At 38.0% G+C, this 22,397-nt stretch overlaps 1 protein-coding gene and 1 non-coding gene across 3 annotated transcripts in view; one reads left to right on the forward strand and one right to left on the reverse strand.

Moving 5' to 3' along the window:
• LOC139952553 (uncharacterized) overlaps positions 1-9,783 on the forward strand; it is a 52,475-nt gene extending 42,692 nt beyond the window's left edge. For both annotated transcript variants that reach the window (XM_071951722.1, XM_071951723.1), the window contains exons 17-23: positions 445-555; positions 1,936-2,099; positions 4,197-4,304; positions 5,485-5,596; positions 6,449-6,545; positions 7,664-7,766; positions 8,291-9,783. In XM_071951722.1, the coding sequence (XP_071807823.1) occupies positions 445-555; positions 1,936-2,099; positions 4,197-4,304; positions 5,485-5,596; positions 6,449-6,545; positions 7,664-7,766; positions 8,291-8,380 (785 nt within the window). In that variant the 3' untranslated portion in view covers positions 8,381-9,783. The remainder of the gene's footprint in view (positions 1-444; positions 556-1,935; positions 2,100-4,196; positions 4,305-5,484; positions 5,597-6,448; positions 6,546-7,663; positions 7,767-8,290) is intronic.
• Positions 9,784-12,520: 2,737 nt separating this feature from the next.
• Positions 12,521-12,595, reverse strand: Trnas-gga (transfer RNA serine (anticodon GGA)). The gene has a single exon. It is a non-coding gene; the product is annotated as a tRNA-Ser (tRNA).
• Positions 12,596-22,397: the final 9,802 nt, after the last annotated feature.

Here is a 22,397-nt window from a genome sequence, read left to right on the forward strand (position 1 = left end):
TTAGTGTCACTTTCATCACGAAGTGCAGCGTGGAATCAGAAAATCCTTAGGTAACGTAAAGCATGCGTATACATGTAGCAAATAAATGAAGATGATGATTTGTACAGCATTTAAGTGCTAATTAATTTTCGTCATCGAGAGGAAGCACAAAGTTTTAGCCTCAACTTTTGTCTTTCATGTAGTTTCTCACCTGTCTTGGTAAATTAAGTTTTTGCCATGGTGCCCCCCAAATTCAACAAAATTGCCGTGGTGCCCTTTTTACACTTACAAAATTGCTGTGATGCCCTTCAAACTCTAGAAAAAGCAAGGCAATTATTGCCGTGCCCTTTTGAACACGAAGTTCGAGGCCTGCACTCTTTTCTTCCTGCGTTGATACATCAAGATAAAGCTTTACAATAATTTGCCTATTCGTTGAAACTTTGTGTGTTTCCTTCACTTATGTAGAAACAGCAGGGAATGTAGCCAAGCAAGCATTTATGAAGGAACTTGAGGTCATGAAGTCACTTCAGAAACATCCATATGTACTCAACCTATTGGGCTGCTGTACATTCTATGGTAAGATAATAATAATAATAATCGTTTTTTTTATCTAGACCTTTATACACACGAAGGGCGTCTCAAAGCCTTTCCAACATTACTGCCCCTGGTCACTGGGCCATTTAATTCATTCCTAAAACCGTCTCAGCTCCCTGGGAGTATACAGCCTGTGCAACAAATGAGCTAAATCAATCACAAGAACCATCTCTTCCCTCATCACAGGTGCCCATTTATCCCTGGGTGGAGAGAGGCAATTATAGTAAAATGTTTTGCCCAGGCCACAAGTGTCAGGACCGGGACTCGAACCCACATTCTGCTGAACAGAAACACCAGAGCTTGGGTTCGGTGCTCTTATCGGCTCGGCCATGACACCCCAATATAACCCGAAGATCACAGTCTTACAGCATGTCACCCAAAAGGGTGTTCTGGGCGTCACTTTAACAACAACAACAGGAAAGAAAGTGTCAACTTAAGTGGGAACAACTAAAACATCGGAGGGCCATCCAATGTTTGTCACTCCTTTACAAATCTGTTCACTAACTCATTACCATAGACACTGATTCATACCAGACCAAATCGCACACGGGAAAGGTTGGAACTAGACAACAGGCTGCAACTGCCGTCATCAAGCCTTCTGCAAACAAAGACTGTTACAAATTCTCCTTCCTCCCAAGATCATTTGCAGAATGGTACAAATTACCTCAGGATATTCGCCAAGCACCAACTATTAGACAATCTGCCTTTAGCACCAACTATTAGACAATCTGCTTTTAGCACCAACTATTAGACAATCTGTGGACAGTTCTGCCTTTGATTTGGGTGTCCCTGTGTCTTTCTATAATTTCCTCAATTCCACATTGCTCCCCTCCAACGTATACAGAACTCAGCAGCTCATCTAGTTTCTTGCACAAAGAAATCAGATCACATCACTCCTGTTCTGTGCTCCTTACACTGGCTCCCTGTGTCTCAAAGGATCCAATTTAAAGTTCTCACTCTTGCCTACAAAGTTAAACATGGTCTGGCCCCTAAATATATCTCAGAATTACTTATTCCCGTCTCGTGTTCTCCGATCATCATCCACCGCCCACCTGGAATTCAACTCTGGTCTTATCCCCTGCACTCGCTATGGAAACCGCTCCTTCTCAATCGCCACTCCAACTCTTTAGAACAATCTTCCCGTTCACATCCGTGCCTCATCTACACTGGACTCATTTAAAACCGCTCTAAAAACACACTTATTTAAATCCATCTACCTATTCAGTTTCTGCTATTTCATTCCACTTTTAATTGTAATTTTTTTTTATCTTACACTTCCTGTTCAGCGCTTAGAAACCTTGTATTATGCGCTTTACAAATGCATGTTATTATTTCTAATTTGTGTATGTCATTGCTGTTTAGATCCAGTGACTATGGTTCTAGAATATGCTCCTCATGGTTGTTTGTTGAACCACCTGAGGAAGAATCGTCCACATACACCAGGAGGTAAACCACCATCGTCCCCTGAGCTAGTCACTTATGCAATGCAGGTTGCTAAAGGAATGGCTTACCTCAGCAGACAAAAGGTTAGTAATACCCCTCACTCTATGGTGGTGTGGGTTTGGTGTATCTGTGGTGCATTTTTGGTGCAGGTCTCTGGTGTACACCACATACAGTGGTGTAGTTGTGGTGTACCCCTGCCTGAAAATAAGGTGTGCTTAAATTAGCACCAGAGCTACACTACTAGTGTCCTTCTGGTGTATACTATAATCTGGTGTACTTCTGTGTATACAATAATCTCGTGTACTTCTGTGTATACTATAATCTGGTGTACTTCTGCTGTATACTATAATCTGGTGTCCTTCTGGTGTATACTATAATCTGGTGTTCGTCTGGTGTACACTATAATCTGGTGTCCTTCTGGTGTATACTACATATAATCTGGTGTACTTCTGTGTATACTATAATCTGGTGAACTTCTGTGTATACTATAATCTGGTTTACTTCTGGTGTATACTATAATCTGGTGTACTTCTGGTGTATACTATAATCTGGTGTTCTTCTGGTGTACACTATAGTCTGGTGTACAGTCTGTGTATACTATAATCTGGTGTATTTCTGTGTATACTATAATCTGGTGTACTTCTGTGTATACTATAATCTGGTGTACTTCTGCTGTATACTATAATCTGGTGTCCTTCTGGTGTATACTATAATCTGGTGTTCGTCTGGTGTACACTATAATCTGGTGTGTATACTACATATAATCTGGTGTACTTCTGTGTATACTATAATCTGGTGAACTTCTGTGTATACTATAATCTGGTTTACTTCTGGTGTATACTATAATCTGGTGTCCTTCTGGTGTATACTACATATAATCTGGTGTTCTTCTGGTGTACACTATAATCTGGTGTACTTCTGTGTATACTATAACCTGGTGTACTTCTGTGTATACTATAATCTGGTGTACTTCTGGTGTATACTATAATCTGGTGTCCTTCTGGTGTATACTATAATCTGGTGTTCGTCTGGTGTATACTACATATAATCTGGTGTACTTCTGGTGTATACTATAATCTGGTGTCCTTCTGGTGTATACTATAATCTGGTGTCCTTCTGGTGTATACTACATATAATCTGGTGTACTTCTGTGTATACTATAATCTGGTGAACTTCTGTGTATACTATAATCTGGTTTACTTCTGGTGTGTACTATAATCTGGTGTACTTCTGGTGTATACTATAATCTGGTGTCTTTCTGGTGTATACTATAATCTGGTGTACTTCTGTGTATACTATAATCTGGTGTACTTCTGGTGTATACTATAATCTGGTGTACTTCTGGTGTATACTATAATCTGGTGTACTTCTGGTGTATACTATAATCTGGTGTCCTTCTGGTGTATACTATAATCTGGTGTCCTTCTGGTGTACACTGTAATCTGGTGTCCTTCTGGTGTAAACTATAATCTGGTGTACTTCTGGTACGTTCAAAAAAATGTAATTAGCACCAGAGCTAACCACGCACTGGTGTACTTCTGGTGTACACTATTCTGGTGTACTTCTGGTACAATAAAGAAATTGAAATTAGCACCAACCTTTATATATTTGTTTTATGATAAACACCATGTGTGTATCTACTTACCAGGTAGAGTTTGTTCTTAGAGAACTGTCTTTCTTTATTCTACTATTGCGGAGCGGAGTAGATTTATCAGGTTTTTCGGGAGACTTCTCAGTTCTGAAATGAACTGTCCTGCTTTTTAACTACTACCCGGGCAGAAGGTATAGAAAATTGGCTGGGACTACTACTTTAGCTTATTAACTGCACTACCGGGAAGTGAGTTTTTGAATTGGTCTCAACTAGCTGGCTCTAGTCATCGCCACGAGACTGAGGGGATAAGAGAGAAGTGTAATACCAACCGTGTTATCTCATCTCAACCTTGCTCCCTCGTGACCCCTGAAATTGGTTCATTAAAATCTGGCACATTTTAAATAGGCTTGTAGTTGATTCACACAAGTATGGTAACCCGCAAAAGGGGCATCAATTCAAAGAGCAACTGGTGCCCTCTGGTGCACCAATGGGTCACTTGGTCACATTATTTTACATTGTTATTTATTTGTCCTCCTCATGTTGCCAAGCTATTTTGTTTGTAACAATTTTGTTTATGTTTGTTTACCAGGTTGTCCATGGAGACCTGACCACCCGGAATGTCCTTCTTGGCCAGAGAATGATCTGCAAGATCTCCAACGCCGCTAGAGTCCGTAATGTCGTGGAGAATGTGGCTGAGGTATGAACCCATTCAACTCTAGGTCAAGAATAATTGCTCTTGTCTAATGTCATAGCATTGACCTCAGACCAGATGTCCTACCATGGACCTGTCTGTTGACCTCCCCTTTGTAATGTATCATAGAATTTCCTGTTTTCAAGGTGTTCCTAAAATCGAGGCAAATCTTTTACCTCTGCGCGTGATGTCCCTAAATACAACTTTTGTGGTTTGACTTACCAAGCAAAGAGTCTCCTCTCTCTTGACCAAAACTTAGAAACATGTAGGCCTAAGGCTCCACTGGTAAGTATCGCTTTTAAAAGCAAACAATTTTGGTATTTTAGGCATTTCTACAAGGTGCAAAATATGTCATAATGTTGGGGCCATATACAAAAATTTGCTCACGAAAAAGTTTTCATCAAACACTTTTTCAATTCACAATTCACGATGATCAAATCATGAGACTGAACATTCTTGTGAGCCTTCTGCAAAAATAAAATACAGAGGCTTAAAGAAGCAAATAAAGTTTGTTTTTTTTCCAGATTTTTTTTTTTTATTGAACATAGGGTTTGTGTTTAAAAGTGAGTCAATGACATTACAGATTCAAAAAAAAATCAGTATTAACTTGTAACTCTATAGTTTAGTTAGCTTTGGTTCAAATAACAATTTTCATTAATAGAATTATACTTTCAATATTTACATTGGAACAATAAATATGCACATATTGGTTCGAGTTGAAAGTGATTTTGTGTTCACTCAAGAGATATTAAACTACAGCAACCAAGTAAAGAAAATGACAGTAAATTTGGCAGAAATCTAAGCAATTTTGTAGACACTGGACACTATTGGTAATTGTCAAAGACCAGTCTTCCTACTTGGTGTATCTTAACACATGTATAAAATAATCAACCTGTGAAAATTTGAGCTCAATCGGTCGTTGAAGTTGTGAAATAATAGTGAAAGAAAAAAACCCTTGTCACACGAAGTTGTGTGCTTTCAGATATCTAAATCTGAGGTCTCAAAATCGAATTCTTTCTCAAAAACCACGTTACTTTAGAGGGAGCCGTTTTTCACAGTGTTTTATACTATCAACTGCTCCCCATTACTTGTTACCAAGTAAGGTTTTATGCTAATAATTATTTTGAGTAATTACCAATAGTGTCCACTGGCTTAAAGAGTTATTTCTTCTTGTTTTTTTTTACAGGGTCGTCTAGGTATTCGTTGGATGAGTCCAGAATCTATCTGTGCAAGTGTCTACACTACAATGAGTGATATCTGGTCATATGGTGTACTCATATGGGAAATCACTTCGTATGGTAAGTATGGACTCATGACTCAAATGAATAAATAATGGTAGATACAGGAAGATTAAGCATCATAGATGAAATCACTGCGGCCGATTTCACAAAACGCTAGGATTAATCCTTTCTTGAGTTAGGACGAGTAACTGGTCCTAACTTAGGATGCGCTCAATTTGTCCTTACGTCTATGGATACTGCCACCGATTTCACAAAACTCTTGCTAACTTAGGATTAATCTTAGGACGAGTTAGTTTCCGTATCCACAGACATTATGACGCATTGAACCCATCCTAAGTTAGGATGGGTTACTCGTCCTAACTCGAGATAGGATTAATCCTAGCCTTTCTTGAAATCGGCTGCTGAGCTTAACTCGTCCTAAGTCCTAAGATAAATCCTAAGTTAGGAAGAGTTTGTTGAAATTAACAGCAGGAGTCCCCACAGTGTTCTCCCTTAACACTGGTTGCTGGCCAAATAAGGGAATCAATGTGTGGTGAAGAGGTTTTCAACTAGTGGTTTAATCCCAACGAGGCCTGGTTCTTGATAATTTTACTGAGACGAAGTCGAGGTAAATTATAAAGAACCAGGCATCACTGTACTATAAGAACCGCAATTAATTTTATAATGTGACAACAATGTACATGTAACTGTTTTACACATGTTAGTTTGTGTTCCTTAAAAACTTTTACATGTTAGTTTGTGTTCCCTAAAACTGTACACGTGCTAGTTTGTGTTCCCTAAAACTTTATACATGTTAGTTTGTGTTCCCTAAAACAAGTTGTTTGGTTCTTTGAAAATGAGTGCAGTGGGCTATCAGATGTTTGATATGTATGGCAGTTATAACAATGATTGCTCTTTCTGATTGGCTAGGTTCTACTCCCTATCCTGGCATGTCTGCACGTGATGTTAGCAATAGACTAAAGGTTGGATACCGAATGGACAAACCGGAACATTGCTCACAGGAATTGTAAGTTAATCTAAATCATACCTTGCTCCAACATGATCAGAGTTTAAAGGCAGTGGACACTATTGGTAATTATTCAAAGTAATTATTAGCATAAAACCTGACTAACAAGTAATAGGAAGCTGTTGATAGTATAAAATATTGTGAGAAACGACTCCCTCTGAAGTAATGTAGTTTTTGAAAAGAAGTAATTTCTCACTAGAATATTTGAATTAGATTTCGAGACCACAGAATTAGATTTTGAGGTCTCGAAATCAAGCATTTGAAAGCACACAACTTGTGTAGCCTGGGCGTTTTTTCTTACACTATTCTCTCGCAACTTCGACGACCAACTGAGCTCAATTTTCACAGGTTTGTTATTTTATATATATGTTGAGATACACCAAGTGAGAAGACTGGTCTTTGACAATAACCAATAGTGTCCAGTGTCTTTAAGAAGGATTTGAAACATTGCATGGTGGAATTATGATATTGTAAAGGTTTGCGGTAACACCATGTCATGATAATCTCTAAATGAGTTGGGGTGGTTCTGAAAAGAATGGTTGGTTTCAACTTGAAGTTTCGATCAGTATGCTCTGATTGTCTTCTGGAGAAAGCTGGACTCTGATGCTGCATGCTGCTTTAAGTACTGTTGATGCGGATAAGCTTGGTGATGCATGACGGTGGGAAATGGAGCTCGGTGATGCATGGGAAAACTGGATCCTACTCAGGATCCTGGGACGAGTGTGGGGAGTGTGTGCTCACTGAACGGTGTCAGTAGGAACAAGCACACAGGGGATAGTGAGGGTGTGGGGCCTAGAGGACTGAGGGTATAGATGACCCAAAGCAAAGAGAGGGACACTGAGGGAGGGGCCTAGCGGACTGAGGGCGGGGAGTGTGTGGGGGGTGTGTGCTCACTGAACGGTGTCGGTAGGAACAAGCACAGGGGATAGTGTGGGGACTGGGGGTGTAGATGACCCAAAGCAGAGTTTGATAAGTGCCTGGCAGAATGGTGACTTTTAGGCCAGTGTGCCTTTAAGAGCTGAATATGCAAAGTTGTGATTAGAAAAACTGTTTCACATTTGAAAACTTTGATCACACATTGCCTGTTTGTTAATATTTTAGTTTTTTTTTTATTTCAGGTTCTCTATTGTACAAGCTTGCTGGGCAGATAATCCCAAGAAGCGACCCTCATTCCGTACACTCAGCCTTGATCTGGAGAAACTACTGGCTGATAATAAGACGGTAAGCTCAAATAAACAAATCTTCTTACACCCATTTCAGACTTGCATGCCATGAGTAACGCCGAACCAAATAGATTTAGGAGCGACTCTCGGTTCATGACAACATCAACTTCTAAAACCAAAGCACCCCAGAGCCGTTGCAAACGACTGCAACAGACGATCTTTCGACTTCTAGCGCTTCCAGTCACTACTAACTGTTTCATGTAGTAAAATCAGAGTTTGGTTTGGCGCTACTCTGGAGCGCCTGACTGAAATGGATGTAAGAGACTATTTTATCTTAGTACAGCATGGATAACTGTCTAGTTCAAATTCAAACCTCCAATCCGAAGGATGAAGCATCATGGTTAAGTGTCTTGCTTAAGGACACAGGTGTCAAGACTGGGATTCGAACCCACACTCTGCTGATCAGAAACACCAGAGTTTGAATCCGGAGCTCTTTACCGCTAGGCCATGACATGCCACTTATCTTAAAGTGATTGAAAAGTTCTCCTTTAAATCTCTTTTCCTTTGTTCTGTTTTCAACAGGTTCATGTTGACTCTGCAAAATATGACAAGACCAAATATAAAGACTTGGATGACCTTCGACCTCACACCCCTGGCACTGTAGCTCGCTAATTTCATACGAGATGAACACAAACTTTACAGTTTAACTATAATAGTTCTAAAATCGAATTCAAGTGCCAAATAATGTAAACTAACATGAAGTTAATTTTGGGGGGACATTTATTTTTATTTTTATTTTTATTATTGTTATATTTTAGAAGAAAGTTAAACAAATAAGCAAAAAGCAAGAAATAATTTATTATTATGTTTTTTTTAACGAGTAGTTAGAAACAGACTCCATTTTAAAACATCTATTTCTTTTGCAATCGGTTTTCACATTTTGATTTGGCATATTTTAAGCATTTTGGAGTGATTGAATTAGTTCCACTTGAGGAGTTTTCACGAAGAATCGTTAGGAAAAGTTTGCTCAATATTTTAAATATAGGTGGATTGAACGTAGTAAGGTTTTTTTGGTTTGAGAATTGTACAAAATATGAAAGTATTCTTAGAACACACCAATGTTATTTTATTTGATGATAATAAATTAGAAAATGTGACCCTGCCTCTAACCACAGACAAACATTTAAAAACATAACAAATAATCTTACCTCAGTTGATTTGTGATGCTCTGCAGAATTAGTATTCTTCTAATTTGAAGCAATCGCACAACATCGGTAAACAGTATTGTCCAAAGGCCCACACTTCATGTATCACAACTTATATATAAAATAACGGGAAAACACACCTTTGTTTCCGCACGTTTTCGCCGTGTCATGACATGTGTTTACAATAAATCCGTTATTCTCGATATCGAGAATTGATAATTGTTTTAATGTTTTCTCAAAAAGTAAAGCATTTCATGGAATAATATTTCAAGAGAAGTCTTTCACCATTACCTTCTCTAAACCCTGTAAGTTATTTGTCAATCTGTGAACTTTTAATTTTTGTTCTGTTTAGAAAGTGTCCAATGGCTTTAAATCAAATTGTTGGTTCCGGTTATTTTCCCTAAACAATCAGTGGGTTTGTGAATGTGACTGACCATTAAGAGATTCATAAAAGAATAAAAATGTTTTGAGGGTGTGCCCCAGGGCCCAAGTACATTGAGCTGCTTAACACAAAAAGCAGCTCAGCACAATAAAATTATGCTTACCAGAATAAGGTTACCAGCCAAACTATACCATGTCACATGTACAATTGGTGACTGGTATCCTGCTCATTTCTGCTTATCAGAAATGAGTTGGGCAATATTTTCTCCCCAATTTGATATGCACTTTAACCCCCTTGCAATTCAAATGAGTCCCTGTAAATAATTATTATAGGTTTCAAGTTTAATTCGACAAGTGTCCTACAAAAGTGACATACTTTAAGTTTATTTATTTATGATTTTGTTTGATTTACAACTTTACTTGTTTTCAGGTTGGTTTGATGTAAATATGCACAGATATAAAGTGCTTTCTACGATGCTGTCATAATCAGTTGACATTAAAATTCATAGTTTTGAAAATTTATAATTTCACATAGTGTTTTTTAAATTTGTACATCAAATAAATTTAAAGTGTTTGCAAAGCTTGAAAACCCATTTGTTGTTGAGAGTGCTACTTTAATGAGAACGGTCAAAGGTTCAACATCTGTTATAGCTGGATGACTGACAAAACTTGTATACTGTAAATATTGTGACACATATCACTGGTTCCGACCAAGGACAATACTTTCTTTGTAAGCTAGTTGATCGCCCAGGCTGTACCACCGGGTCTGGGGTGCCCAGCTACTCCTTTGACACCGTTCGTCGCCGTATGACCTAGCTGTCTAGTTGACCAGACCCAAGCTCTGGGCCCTATTAATTTTCATAGAGCTGCTTAAGCACAAAAAGTAGCCGCGCACAACATAATCATGCTTACCAGAACAGGGTTACCAGCCAAAATACCATGTCATCAGATGCTCAATCTGTGACTGGTATCCTGCACATTTCTGCTAAGCATAAAACTGTTAAGCAGTATTTTTTGCTTGAGCAGCTCTATGAAGTTGGGCCCTGGTGTTGTCAGCAGCAGAGTGTGGGTTTGAATCCAGGTCCGGACAATATGAGGGAAGGTAGTTCATTGTGCTCTGCCGCCAGGCTCCTATTGACCAATCTCACCTGACGTCATGCGCCATTTGGTGGGCAATGTCACTGCGTTATTCAGTGAAGCAGTATTTACATGTAAACCTATTGCCCACTTGCGTGTAAGGGGTCAATTGGATTTTACTGTAACAAAAATTAGTTTTGGTGATTTTGGTCCTTTTTGCTGTCCATCATATTTACACTAATTTGTTTTTGTTGTGGTGTTTTTGTTTTGCTAGAATTGGCTGCCCACAGCTGACCAACCAGTTGACCTTAGTCAGGCCTTTTTTTTTTGCAACACATGTACATAATTGGTCAGTGTGCAAGAATGTAGCATGCCACACCCCAGAGGGAGCCATGCTTTGTTAGGTCTTGTTTTGTTATGGTCTTGTTCTGTTATTTCATTCACCAGCTGAGCCTCTATAGTTTTCTTTCTTTAAACATGTACATTGTGTTTACCTGGGTCTAAGAAAGTTTAAAGAGCCTCTTTTCATTTCCCATGTTTTGTGATTTATATTGGTGCTTTTGAATGCACCATCAGCTGACTTAAGTTTTGGTATAAAATCATTGTGCTCAGTTTCACATTGAGGACTTCGTGACTGGGTCACCGGAGTGTGAGCATCTTGAATTCAAAGTCAGTGTTTTTATGGCTGGGTTTTCATGTGGTGACATATGCTTGCCTCTACTTGGTGATGATGTGTAGTGTAGCCACGCCTTGGTTCTGTATGTACATGTAAGTTTACATTTGTATTCCTTTTTTTACCCTGGGTCCATTTCAGCCGTTCCATTTCATTGCCTATAGTTATATTTTTGTAGAGTTATAGGGCCCTTGGTTTTGACAGTGATTTCTGTGGCATGCGGCAGGGTAACATTACGGGGGTTTAATTTTGGGGAAAGTTGTGCGTTACAAGCTTCTTTAAGCCCTCCAAATTCAACAGCCAATTCGCCCTAATTGACCCAAATTTAATGCTTAAAACAAATGCTGTTTCTGATACCATTGCTTCCTCCCTCGGATGGGACGTAAAGCCGTTGGTCCCATGTGTTGTGTAACGCATGTAAAATAACCTAATGTGAATATCAAAAAGAGAAGGAGTTCGTCCCTGTGGCTGCTAAATGCGCCGTACTGCAATAATCTTTTTGTATAAACGTTAAACTAAGTGCCTTCAGTCCCTTGTTGGTAGATACGTGTGCTAAAAGACTTCAATATTATTATTATATTAAACAGCCAATAAAGGATTATCTCAAATATATAGATATGAGTTTTCTAATAGTTAGAATCTTTAGGAAACATAACAAACAAATAACGAGTCTCTTACCTCGCGTTTTAACCAGAATGCTCCAAGCCTAATTTCTAAAAAACGCGGGGTCAAACATACCCGCGCGACAAAGGAATCGTGACGCCAGTGGCGGCTATTTGTTGTGGAAAACAGTGCCCTCAGTTTGCGCTGGAGAACTTTGACTTGAGTTATTTATTGCTAAATGCAAATTTTGAGAGTGATATGGTTATTAACTGGTATTTACGATGCCTATTTAGCCATAAAAAGGTAATAATTGAAACATTGAGATCATCCTTCATTGGCTCTTTAAGGGACTCTGAGATTTCCTCAAGACTGCTAGATCAATGTATTATGACATCACTACTATACAGAACAGACAAAAAGCCAAGTAAGGTTTATACACAGCGCAATTCAACAAATATAATCTTGCATTTCATGGAAATGGCACTGTACAATTTTGTCTATATTTAAAGAAAATTGTACATCTCAAAAAGTGGTGTAATATCAATGCTCAAAAGAAATATTTCCATCTGAAATACTGTCAAATACCAACAAACAGCTTTTAAAACTCACAAAACACTTGTTTATTTTGACTGCAACAATTACAATAAAATTTACAAAGATAAATCTGTGCACCATTGTTCAAAGTTCAACCACACACACTACAGTTAAATGGTCCTGAATGGTTGGTCATATCACTAGCAAATATAACAGATGTTAAATTTGCACCGGTGATAAAGAACACTAATTTTGGTTTTTCACAGATACACCGATGTGTTTGCACTGTATACTCAGTACTCCCCCCCCCCCGAGTCCTATGAAAATATATCACAGGCATATTACTCAGGTGGGATTCGAACCCACGACCCTTGCAATTCCAGAGCAGTGTCTTACCAACTAGACTACCGAGATTGCCTGGTAGCTAGAGGCTAACACACATCAGTGTATTGGTAAAAACCAAAATTAATATTACTGGCAAATATTATGGATTCAATAGGATGCATAAATCACAGCTAGTATGGATGTGAAATGCACAAAATCCAAGTATTTATTCATATAACATCGTTTCTTAAAGTCATCCCTAAAACAACCTTCCGTAAACAATTCACTTCATTTATATCTAAAGTGAGTTTCTGACAAAAGTAAAATAACGGTTCTCATTGGTACAATCACTTACTTAAAGGCAGTGGACACTATTGGTAATTTCTCAAAATAATTATTAGCATATATAAAACCTTTTTTGGTGAAGAGTAATGGGAGCTGTTGATAGTATAAAACATTGTGATAAACAGCTCCGTCTGAAGTGCCATAGTTTTCGAGAAAGAAGTAGTTTTGCACGAATTTGATTTCAAGACCTCAGATTTAGAACTTGAGGTCTCAAAATCAACCATCTAAACGCACACAATTTCGTGTGACAAAGGTGTTTTTTCTTTCATTAGTATCTCGCAAGTTCGATGACCGATTGAGCTCAATTTTTCACAGGTTTGTTATTTTATGCATATGTTTAGATACACCAACTGTGAAGGCTAGTCTGTGACAATTACCAAAAGTGTCCACTGCCTTTAAGCCCGGTTCATATACTTCCTGCGAATGCGATACGATTGTTGACGTCACAAATTCGCACTGAATAATTCGCAGCAGTTCTACTCTGTTCAACTCACTCGCGAACAAAGCTGCAAATGGGGTGTTGTGATGTCAAATTCACGTCAAATTCGCTTCGCATTTGCATGAAATATGAACTGGGCTATGTATATTCTTACACATTATAAACTCTTTGTAAAATAACAATTTGTAAAATAACAACTTGATGTTTATGGATTGTTTAGAAGCGAGACAAGAACTGGCTTGACAAGACTAATGAGACAGAAACTGTGAACTGCTTTTCTAAAATTACAAAGCTTTAAAACTAATACATTTCCGTTGTATAAATAAATTTCAGGATAAAACAAGATAAAATTTACATACATTTTTTAACACCAGTGCTGAACTATAAAATGTGCAGTAGCACACATTACAGTCACCACACACACAAACTCAATACAAAGCAAGAATTATTATTTCAAAAGAAAAGCCATATATCCCTAATATCATCAAGGGTACCAAGCTGTCATCTAAAGCTCCTTTCCCAATATCTCTGTTACATATGTAAACTATTTGCACCACTGTGAACAAAGAGGGCGCATGATTCAAACCATTCGCGTTTCTGCTGGCGCGTGCTCGCAGCTGGACGTGAACTGGTTCGTCTCCGTTGGAGGATCGAAAACACACGGGGGCTTTATTGAGCGCTTTATTCTGAAGGCATTTCGGGTGAAGTATATCCTCCCCTACAAGTTTTCACGCTATTATGCCTTTTTCTTTGAATTGGGAAAAAAATAATGATGCCTTATATCAACCGATGCCCTAATTACCTTCTTTTGTTAATATGAAGTATGCAACATATATTAAAACTTGATGGACATTGAAATGTTCACACTACACACCGATCTTCGATGACTTCAACTGGCCCCATTTGTTTTGAGTTTTTCCTGTTTTCACGGCAAACAAGAAAGCATGGTTTCCCGGTGAAGCCATACATGGAAGAAACATCTACAGTGTTCTTTGAGACTCTGTGTATGACTCTGTAGCCAGCAGTTGTCTTCGTTTTATTTAAAATACTTTTTAATGAAATTTTAAAATTACCATGGTAATTTGCAAAAAATAACAAAAATAAATAATTTAATAACAAGTGTGAATAATTATTGGCTTTCAGTTCTGATTTTTATTTATTTTTTTCCCCTTTTTTTTCTTAAAATTTATAATAAAGCGTATAAATAAACAGTGATAATTGAATCAACAAGCTGATCGTTTAAATTTTAATATTAATAATAATATTGATCGGAGGGTTAAAAAAAAATCTCTAAAAATATTAGAAAATGATATAAGGCACATGGCTTCTTTAAGCCTCTGTATTTTTTTCCCAGAATGCTCAGCAAAATATTCAGTCTTATGATTTGATCATCATGAATTGTGAATTGAAATAGTGTTTGATGAAACTTTTTCGGTGGGCAAATATTTTTATATGGCCTCAACATTATGACATATTTTTGTACCTTGTAGAAATGCCTACACAATTTGTATCTAGGGACTGTTTACATCGCGCACAGAGAGGTAAAAGATTTGCCACGATTTTATGGACACCTCGAAAACAGGACCTCCTACGATACATGTAGTAAAGTAACTAAGGGTATAACCCCGAAAAGGTGAACATGTTTTATTCGGGGTATTTCCGCCGTGTTACAGCCTTAAGTTTGCTGGCACAGGCGAGGGGTTAGTTTACGAAGAAGGATCGTCGGTGCCGCCTTGGTGTGTCTCTTTGCTCTACTATTGTAAAACATGCCCCATGGCACAGCAGTGCGGTTTTAGAGCAGAATGGTTCATACTGGTACACATCAGGGAGTATTAACGTATAGGGGGCACACAGGGAAAGTTTTCCTTCAGGGCTGGTAGTAGATACCGTCATTCCTTTTCGTATTTCATTGCTTTTTCATAAATTTTTCAAAATATTCCACGTCAGCCGGCTCAAATAAATTGCGGCCTTTTGTATACATCGGGTCCTCCCTTCAGGAATCTGCCGAGTAATCAACGTAAACGAAAACGTATTAAAGGGAGCTCTAGTCAAATGCAGAAAGGAACCCCCTTAAAGTAATAATAAAGTACCCACAGTTTGCACATTGCATTTTCGTTCACAATTTTCGGTACCATGTTTACTTTGGGGCAATTTAATTTAAATGTGCTTATATAGATGGCGTGCAAAGGGACTTTTGTGTACGCTGGTTGTGCCTTCTTGAACCTCAGACCATGAATAGATCACCGGTATTTAAATCCTGAATGCACTGAACCGTTTTCAATATGCTTTGCGAACGCGGCTTTTCAGCTCGCCTACACCGACCGGTCATCAGTGCTTGTCGATTGTGTGGTCACTGAGCCATGGACCTAACTCGAAAGAAATGTGTCAGAGATTGTCCAGGTGAGCAGTATTTTAAAGTCACTAGCTTCTTTGTTCGAGTCCCACACATTCGCTGTGGGGTTAAACAATGGTAGGCCTAAGTAGGATTTGAAACTTTGCATAGTGCAAAATACGATACGGAAAAGTTTGCGGCAACACCATGTAGTGACTAACTCTAATGAGTTGGGGTGGTTCTGAATAGAACTGTTGGTTTAATGGTAAGACTAATGGTTTGGAAAGCAGTATAAGATAGCCACCGAATTAAGGCTGGATCAACACAATTGAGAGGAAATCCGACCGTGGACCTATACGGCTAGCCTTGGTTTTGAGCAGATAGTTCAGGGTTCGGCATTTTGTACGTTCCTAAAAAGACCAACAACAGTCAGTGCCGGTCCTTTTGTTTGTTTTTTATTACAAGCCTGCTTATCCAAACGGCTTATTTTATTAATAACATTTATGTTTACTGTTATAAACTTACTGACATTTTGCCTGATTCCGTTGCACATGTTACTGTCGATATTTCTCATGGAAGAATGGAAATACAAGTGTATTTGACTTGAATTGAATTGATTTCTTCCAGGAAAATGCGGAGGCATAAATGGGGCCGCATGTGAGCCATATGGCATAAGCTTCCGAGGAGTGCTTTGGCAATTTAGAGTCGTCCCCGGTGTTTCAAAGGTCTGGTAGACGACTCTCTGGACGAAGCCGATCAACTTTGGGAAGCGAGCCATGTAAAAAAACTTTGTAACAAAATTGGAAACCTTGGTACATGCCCCTATTATTATAAAGTTGTGTCATTTGCCGCTCAAAGAAACACTTCATGGTCATGTAAACGTTACGTCATGTAGCCAACACTGGGCTCGATGGTGACCATTATGGGGCGGCCAAATAAGGGGGCCGTCTACATGTACATATGTAACAACATTTACAAATTAAAGTTGGATGGATAAAGCGGAACGGGCCCAGTCAGCTGGGAATCACTTGTGGATGTAGCCTAAAAAATAAAAATAATAAAACAAATAAAAATATATATATATATATCTTTGCAAATTGCCAAATTCCATAAGCCTCTCAGGGCATAAAGATATAAATTATGCAATGAGAAAAAGATACAATTACAATTAAGCAGATTGCAAATCAGCAGTTTCAAACAATGAGTTTAACAGTGACTTAAAACAGTGAAAAGAATTAGCCTGGCGAATATGCTCAGGAAGACTATTTGAAAGAAACTGTGCGGCATACCAAAGATTTTGGCAATTTAAAATGGTAGACGCTCTTATTGATAGCATTGACTGCATTCGTACTGGTATAATATTGATTTAGAATTAGTCATGAGTGTGCAAAAATCGCTGTAATGTCATGAGACAAGCCTGAGTAAGCAATATGTATTAATTATCCATTGCCTGAAGAGTCATGGGATATAAATATCAGTTTGAGTTGTAGAGATCAGGCTGAGATGACAACGATGGGTATACAATATGCCTATACATAAGTATTAATACGCCATGTAGATTAACACACGAAATACATAATTTTTTATTAAAAGGATTAAGGCCAATCCTTGATAAAGACGCGGGAGATGTGGGCTTTGTATTTTTGTGGAATTGTACATGTCAAACAACCGTTCTTATCAATCCAAAATATTCAGTATCAATCCAAAATATTCAGCATAATAGTGCGCCTCCGCCGTTTAGCGGCGTGCATCAAAGGGCAATGTTTTGCCATCATAGTTGAAGGCTGCTTTGTTTTACTTTTACCATAGTGCAACAAAGCGGCTATACAAAACGGTGAACCACAATGTGGTAACATGCCTGAAAACGGGCTTTGTGGCCCTTTCTAACTTCGCAAGTTAAGTACGTCACCAATTTCCACGATGTAGGCCTAAAGAGTATTATAACACCCCTTGCAAGTATTCTGCCTGCTCATTGGTTTAGAGCGCGTCACATGACATGTCTTAGTTTTGCTAGACGACGGCCGTGTGATAGTGCGTCGGTTTGCCATGCGCTAGTCCGAAGACTAGCACATGGCGTGCAGTACCCAGACGTCCGTTGCGTGTACGAGGATGATAAATTAATAGTCTGTAACTATTTCGGATTGCACGACACTACATGCAGCACAGTAAGTAAAAGTGTCTGCAATCTGTATTCGCGTCGTCCGTGGATTATAGCATTCAGGTCTGTAACTTAATAATAATAGTACAGTATTTAGAAATGTTTGGGGTGTTATAAAACAAATATTGACTGCTTTTACTCGTGCAATGGTTAAAACTATGATTCCTTTGGTGATCCCCGTAGCGTTCTATTTTCCCTCGGCTTCGCCTCGGGAAAATAGAACGCTCCGGGGATCACCTCGGGAGTCATAGTTTTAACCATAGCACTCGAAGCAGTCAATATTTGTATACTAGCCGGGGCAGGGTCCCGACATAGTAGGATGGTTTGACCTCACGAATGAATAATAATAATGGGCCCCGAGAATGTGAGTTGATCTGGCCTCACAGAAGGTTTAATTATGATAACAATGATGATGTTTATAATATAGATAACAGTCAGTTTTTATATATATCTATAATTTTGGTCTCAAACACGAAGTTTTATGGGGATGGGTCCCGAGAGAGTGAGATGTTTTGGCCTCACAGAAAGTCTTAATTATGATATAGTAATGTTTTTATAATAATAATTAGAGTCAGTTTGTAAATAACTTGGTCTCACAGACGAAGTGTTATGGGGATGGGCCCGAGATTGTGATATGATCTGGCCTCGCAGAAAGTATTAATTATGATAATAATAATGATATACTTATAATACAAATAACAGTCAGTTTGTATAATTTGGTCTCAAATGCGAAGTTTTTGGGGGTTGGGCCCCGAGATTGCGAGATGATTTGGCCTCACAGAGAGCTTTAATTATGATAATAATAATAATGATAATAATAATTATAGTCAGTTTGTATATATATTTATAATATTGTCTCATGGACGAAGTTTTATGGGTTTGGGCCCCGAGATGTGAGATGATCTGGCCTCACAGAAAGACTTAATTATGATGTTAATAATGATATTTATAATAACAATAATAGTCAGTTTGAATATAATTTGGTCTCAAAGCCGAAGTTTTATGGGGATGGGCCCGAGATTGTAAGAGGATTTGGCCTCACAGAAAAAGTATTATGGGGTTGGACCCAGAGATGGTGAGATGAAAACTTTGCCTCATAGATGCAGTATTATGGGGATGGGCCCGAGATTGTGAGATAATCTGGCCTCACAGAAAGTATTATTACGATAACAATTATAATATTTGAAATACTTATGACAAAAGTCAGTTTTACCCTCTTTTTTCTTTCTTGAAAGAAAAAAACATTCATTTCACAATAACAATTTAAAGGTTGTTATGTGAAGGTTTTGCAGATTATTGTATTGATCTTCCGGAAACTCTTTTCTCCTGCTGGCATCTTTGTATTACTATTTTTGAATCTTGCTATAAAGCTCTCTGTGCTGTAAGAGCTAACAAACTGTGGCAAAGTTAGATTTGGTTATTATACTAATTTCATGATTGTGTGAAAGAAAATTTTAGTAGTTGATAAATTACTGTACTATTGGTATAAATGTAATGACGTAATTGTTTTGTTTTAAGAGTTTTGTTTGTGTTTTCATTTTGGGGCGGACTTTTTTATTATTATTATTTTAAGCGGACTTTTCTGGGGGAACTTGTGGGGGGAGTGGGGGCGTCCGCCTTCCCCCTAGTTACGGGCCTGTTTAAGGGCTAGGGAGTGTGTAGGGTGGAATGGTATGGCGCCTGACGAGAACCGTCAAATCAGAAAAGATTTTACAGTTATAGGTCTGCGGGATCATTAGCGAGATTTTCGCAAATGTTCAGTTTAAACATTATTTTGAGGTGAAATTTGCAGCGGTCAACAAGACTAGTTTTAAAAGCGATGTTTGAAGCTTTACATGGTGTGGAAAATAAGAAACTGTAAATAGCAAACTTGCGGGTCCAAAACCGATTACTAGTTAAAGGCAGTCGACACTATTGGTAACTAGTCAAAATAATTATCATCATAAAACCTCATTTGGTAACGAGTAATGGGGAGAGGTTGATAGTATAAAACATTGTGAGAAACGGCTCCCTCTGAAGTGACGTAGTTTTCGAGAAAGAAGTAATTTTCTACGAATTTGATTTCGAGACCTCAAGTTTAGAATTTGAGGTCTCGAAATCAAGCATCTGAAAGCACACAACTTTGTGTGACAAGGGTGTTTTTTTTTCTTTCATGGTTATCTCACAACTCCGACGACCAATCAAGCTCAAATTTTCACAGGTTTGTTATTTTATGCACATGTTGAGATACACCAAGTGAGAAGACTGGTCTTTGACAACTACCAATAGTTTCCACTGCCTTTAAGCATTGTTTAACTGGTGAATTGTTTATGTTCAGAAACGTTTTGAAACAATAATATTTATTCAGTTGGAAAACCCAATTTAAAATTATTTTCATTTGTCAGAATCTGCTTCTCGTTATCACTAAGGAAACTACAGAAAAAGCCGCCTGGTGGTCAAATTATTAAGACGCCATGTTTGTTTTAATTGTTTTCGTATATTACATAATAATCCCATAAAAATAATGACATATACATTTTCTATGTTTGCAATTATTAAATCACAGAAATTAATGACTTTCTTAAGTTTCTGACCATTATCATACTGCCACCATCTCGGTTATGTTCCTGGTATCCAATAATAGCAATAGTTGGGTGATATGATGAGAGGTTTCGCAGAGTCACCGATACTCTTACGTGAACGGATACGTCATAATACGTCATCACTTTTTGAGGTCCATGTGACGTATAACCGTTGTACATAAGTTAGAATAGTCGCTCAAAACGGGAATCTGTCGCCAGACACGTATATAAGTAAACAACAAGTATATTTTGTTCATGTTTTGTAGCGGATTGTTATTTTTTAATGTACCAGGTTTTCACCATGTCTATTGCAGGTATTATACATGGATGTAGTTGGACATTTGTTAACAACCATGCTTCAGAAAAAGAGAAATGGCGATTGTCCATGGGTGCAGCCATTTGGTTAATAGCGCCCTCTCTTGAGCCTCAAGTTGAGGGTATTCGTTAGTATTTTGCGAAACAAAACTACACAGCTCACCTGACAGCTACCCGCGACTCTGCGAAACCTCTCTATTCATTGCAGGAACTATACTATTTTTCCTTCCAGCCTCGGTACGGTTACATTGATTTGAATGGAACATCATGATTGCCGCACCTTGATAAAGGTTTAGAATTTTGTTTGGTTATGTGATTCCACATTGTAGTTATCTTTTGACATTCAATAATCTGAAAATATGTTTCAAATATAAGTTGAGATCGTCTATTTGTGTTATAAATAATATCCGTATAGTAAATAGCTTAAATTGATTGTGTGAGATTTGAATATGTGATCGCAGGGCCTAACTGAATAAAACCTGTAATAAGCACCCAACAAAATAACAATAATAATAATAATAATAATAATAATAATAATAATAATTAGAGATTGTGAACAATCACAAAGCTGTTCCAGAATATTTTGTTAATAAAAGTATTCTATGCTTTAATAAAACCCACACATAACAGCTTTATGACATGTGGTTACCTTGTCTTTTATCTGATACTGAATCGAAATGAGCTTTAAAACCAGAATTAAAGGTCAACATGGCATCATGGTCATTATTTGGAATAAATTTAACCAAGGTTAAAAAATCGGTTGTGTAGTTCTTGAGATATGATCCCACTTCCGGTTAACCCGGAAGAAGAGGTCAACTTGGGGTCACGGTTTTACAAAGTTTATTTTAAATGCCTGAGGAGTCTATAAGAGTAACAAGTTTGAAAATCGGTTGCGTAGTTCTTAAGATATGGTCCCACTTCCGGTTGACAAGGAATAGAGGTCAAATTGGGGTCACGGTTGTTTTAATTTAATCTTTGATGCCAAATGGAGTCTAAAACTGAAAAGATTGAAAATCGGTTTTGTAGTTCTTGAGATATGGTCCCACTTCTGGTTGACCCGAAAGAAGAGGTCAACTTGGGGTCACGGTTTTACAAAGTTTATTTTAAATGCCTGAGGAGTCTATAAGAGTAACAAGTTTGAAAATCGGTTGTGTAGTTCTTAAGATATGGTCCCACTTCCGGTTGACCCGGAAGTAAAGGTCAACATGGGGTCACGGCTAGCCAATGCGAATGTCCAATGTCAAAGGAGTTAATAACCAAAACAAAATTGAACATCGGTTGTGTAGTTCTTGAAATAAGGTCCCACTTCCGGTTGACCCGGAAGAAAAGGTCAACATGGAGGTCATGGTTTTCAAAGTTAATATTTAATGCCTAAGGAGTCTATAACTGAAAAAGTTTAAAAATCGGTTGTATAGTTTTTGAGAAATGGTCCCACTTCCGGTTGACCCGGTAATAAAGGTCAACACAAGGTCACAGTTTTTAAAGTTAATATTTAATGTCTAAGAAGTGCAAAAATGAAAGAAGTTTGAAAATCGGTTGTGTAGTTCTTGAGATATGGTCCCACTTCCGATTGACCTGGAAGAAGAGGTCAAAAAGGGGTCACGAATTTTCTCCAACAAAATTTAATGCCTAAGGAGTCTATAACTGAAGAAAAAAATTAAATCGGTTGTGTAACTCTTGAGATATGGTCCCACTTCTGGTTGACCCGGAAGTAGAGGTCAAATCGGGGTCACGGTTACCCA

This window comes from Asterias amurensis, chromosome 20, assembly GCF_032118995.1.
Source record: "Asterias amurensis chromosome 20, ASM3211899v1".
NCBI lineage: Eukaryota > Metazoa > Echinodermata > Asteroidea > Forcipulatida > Asteriidae > Asterias > Asterias amurensis.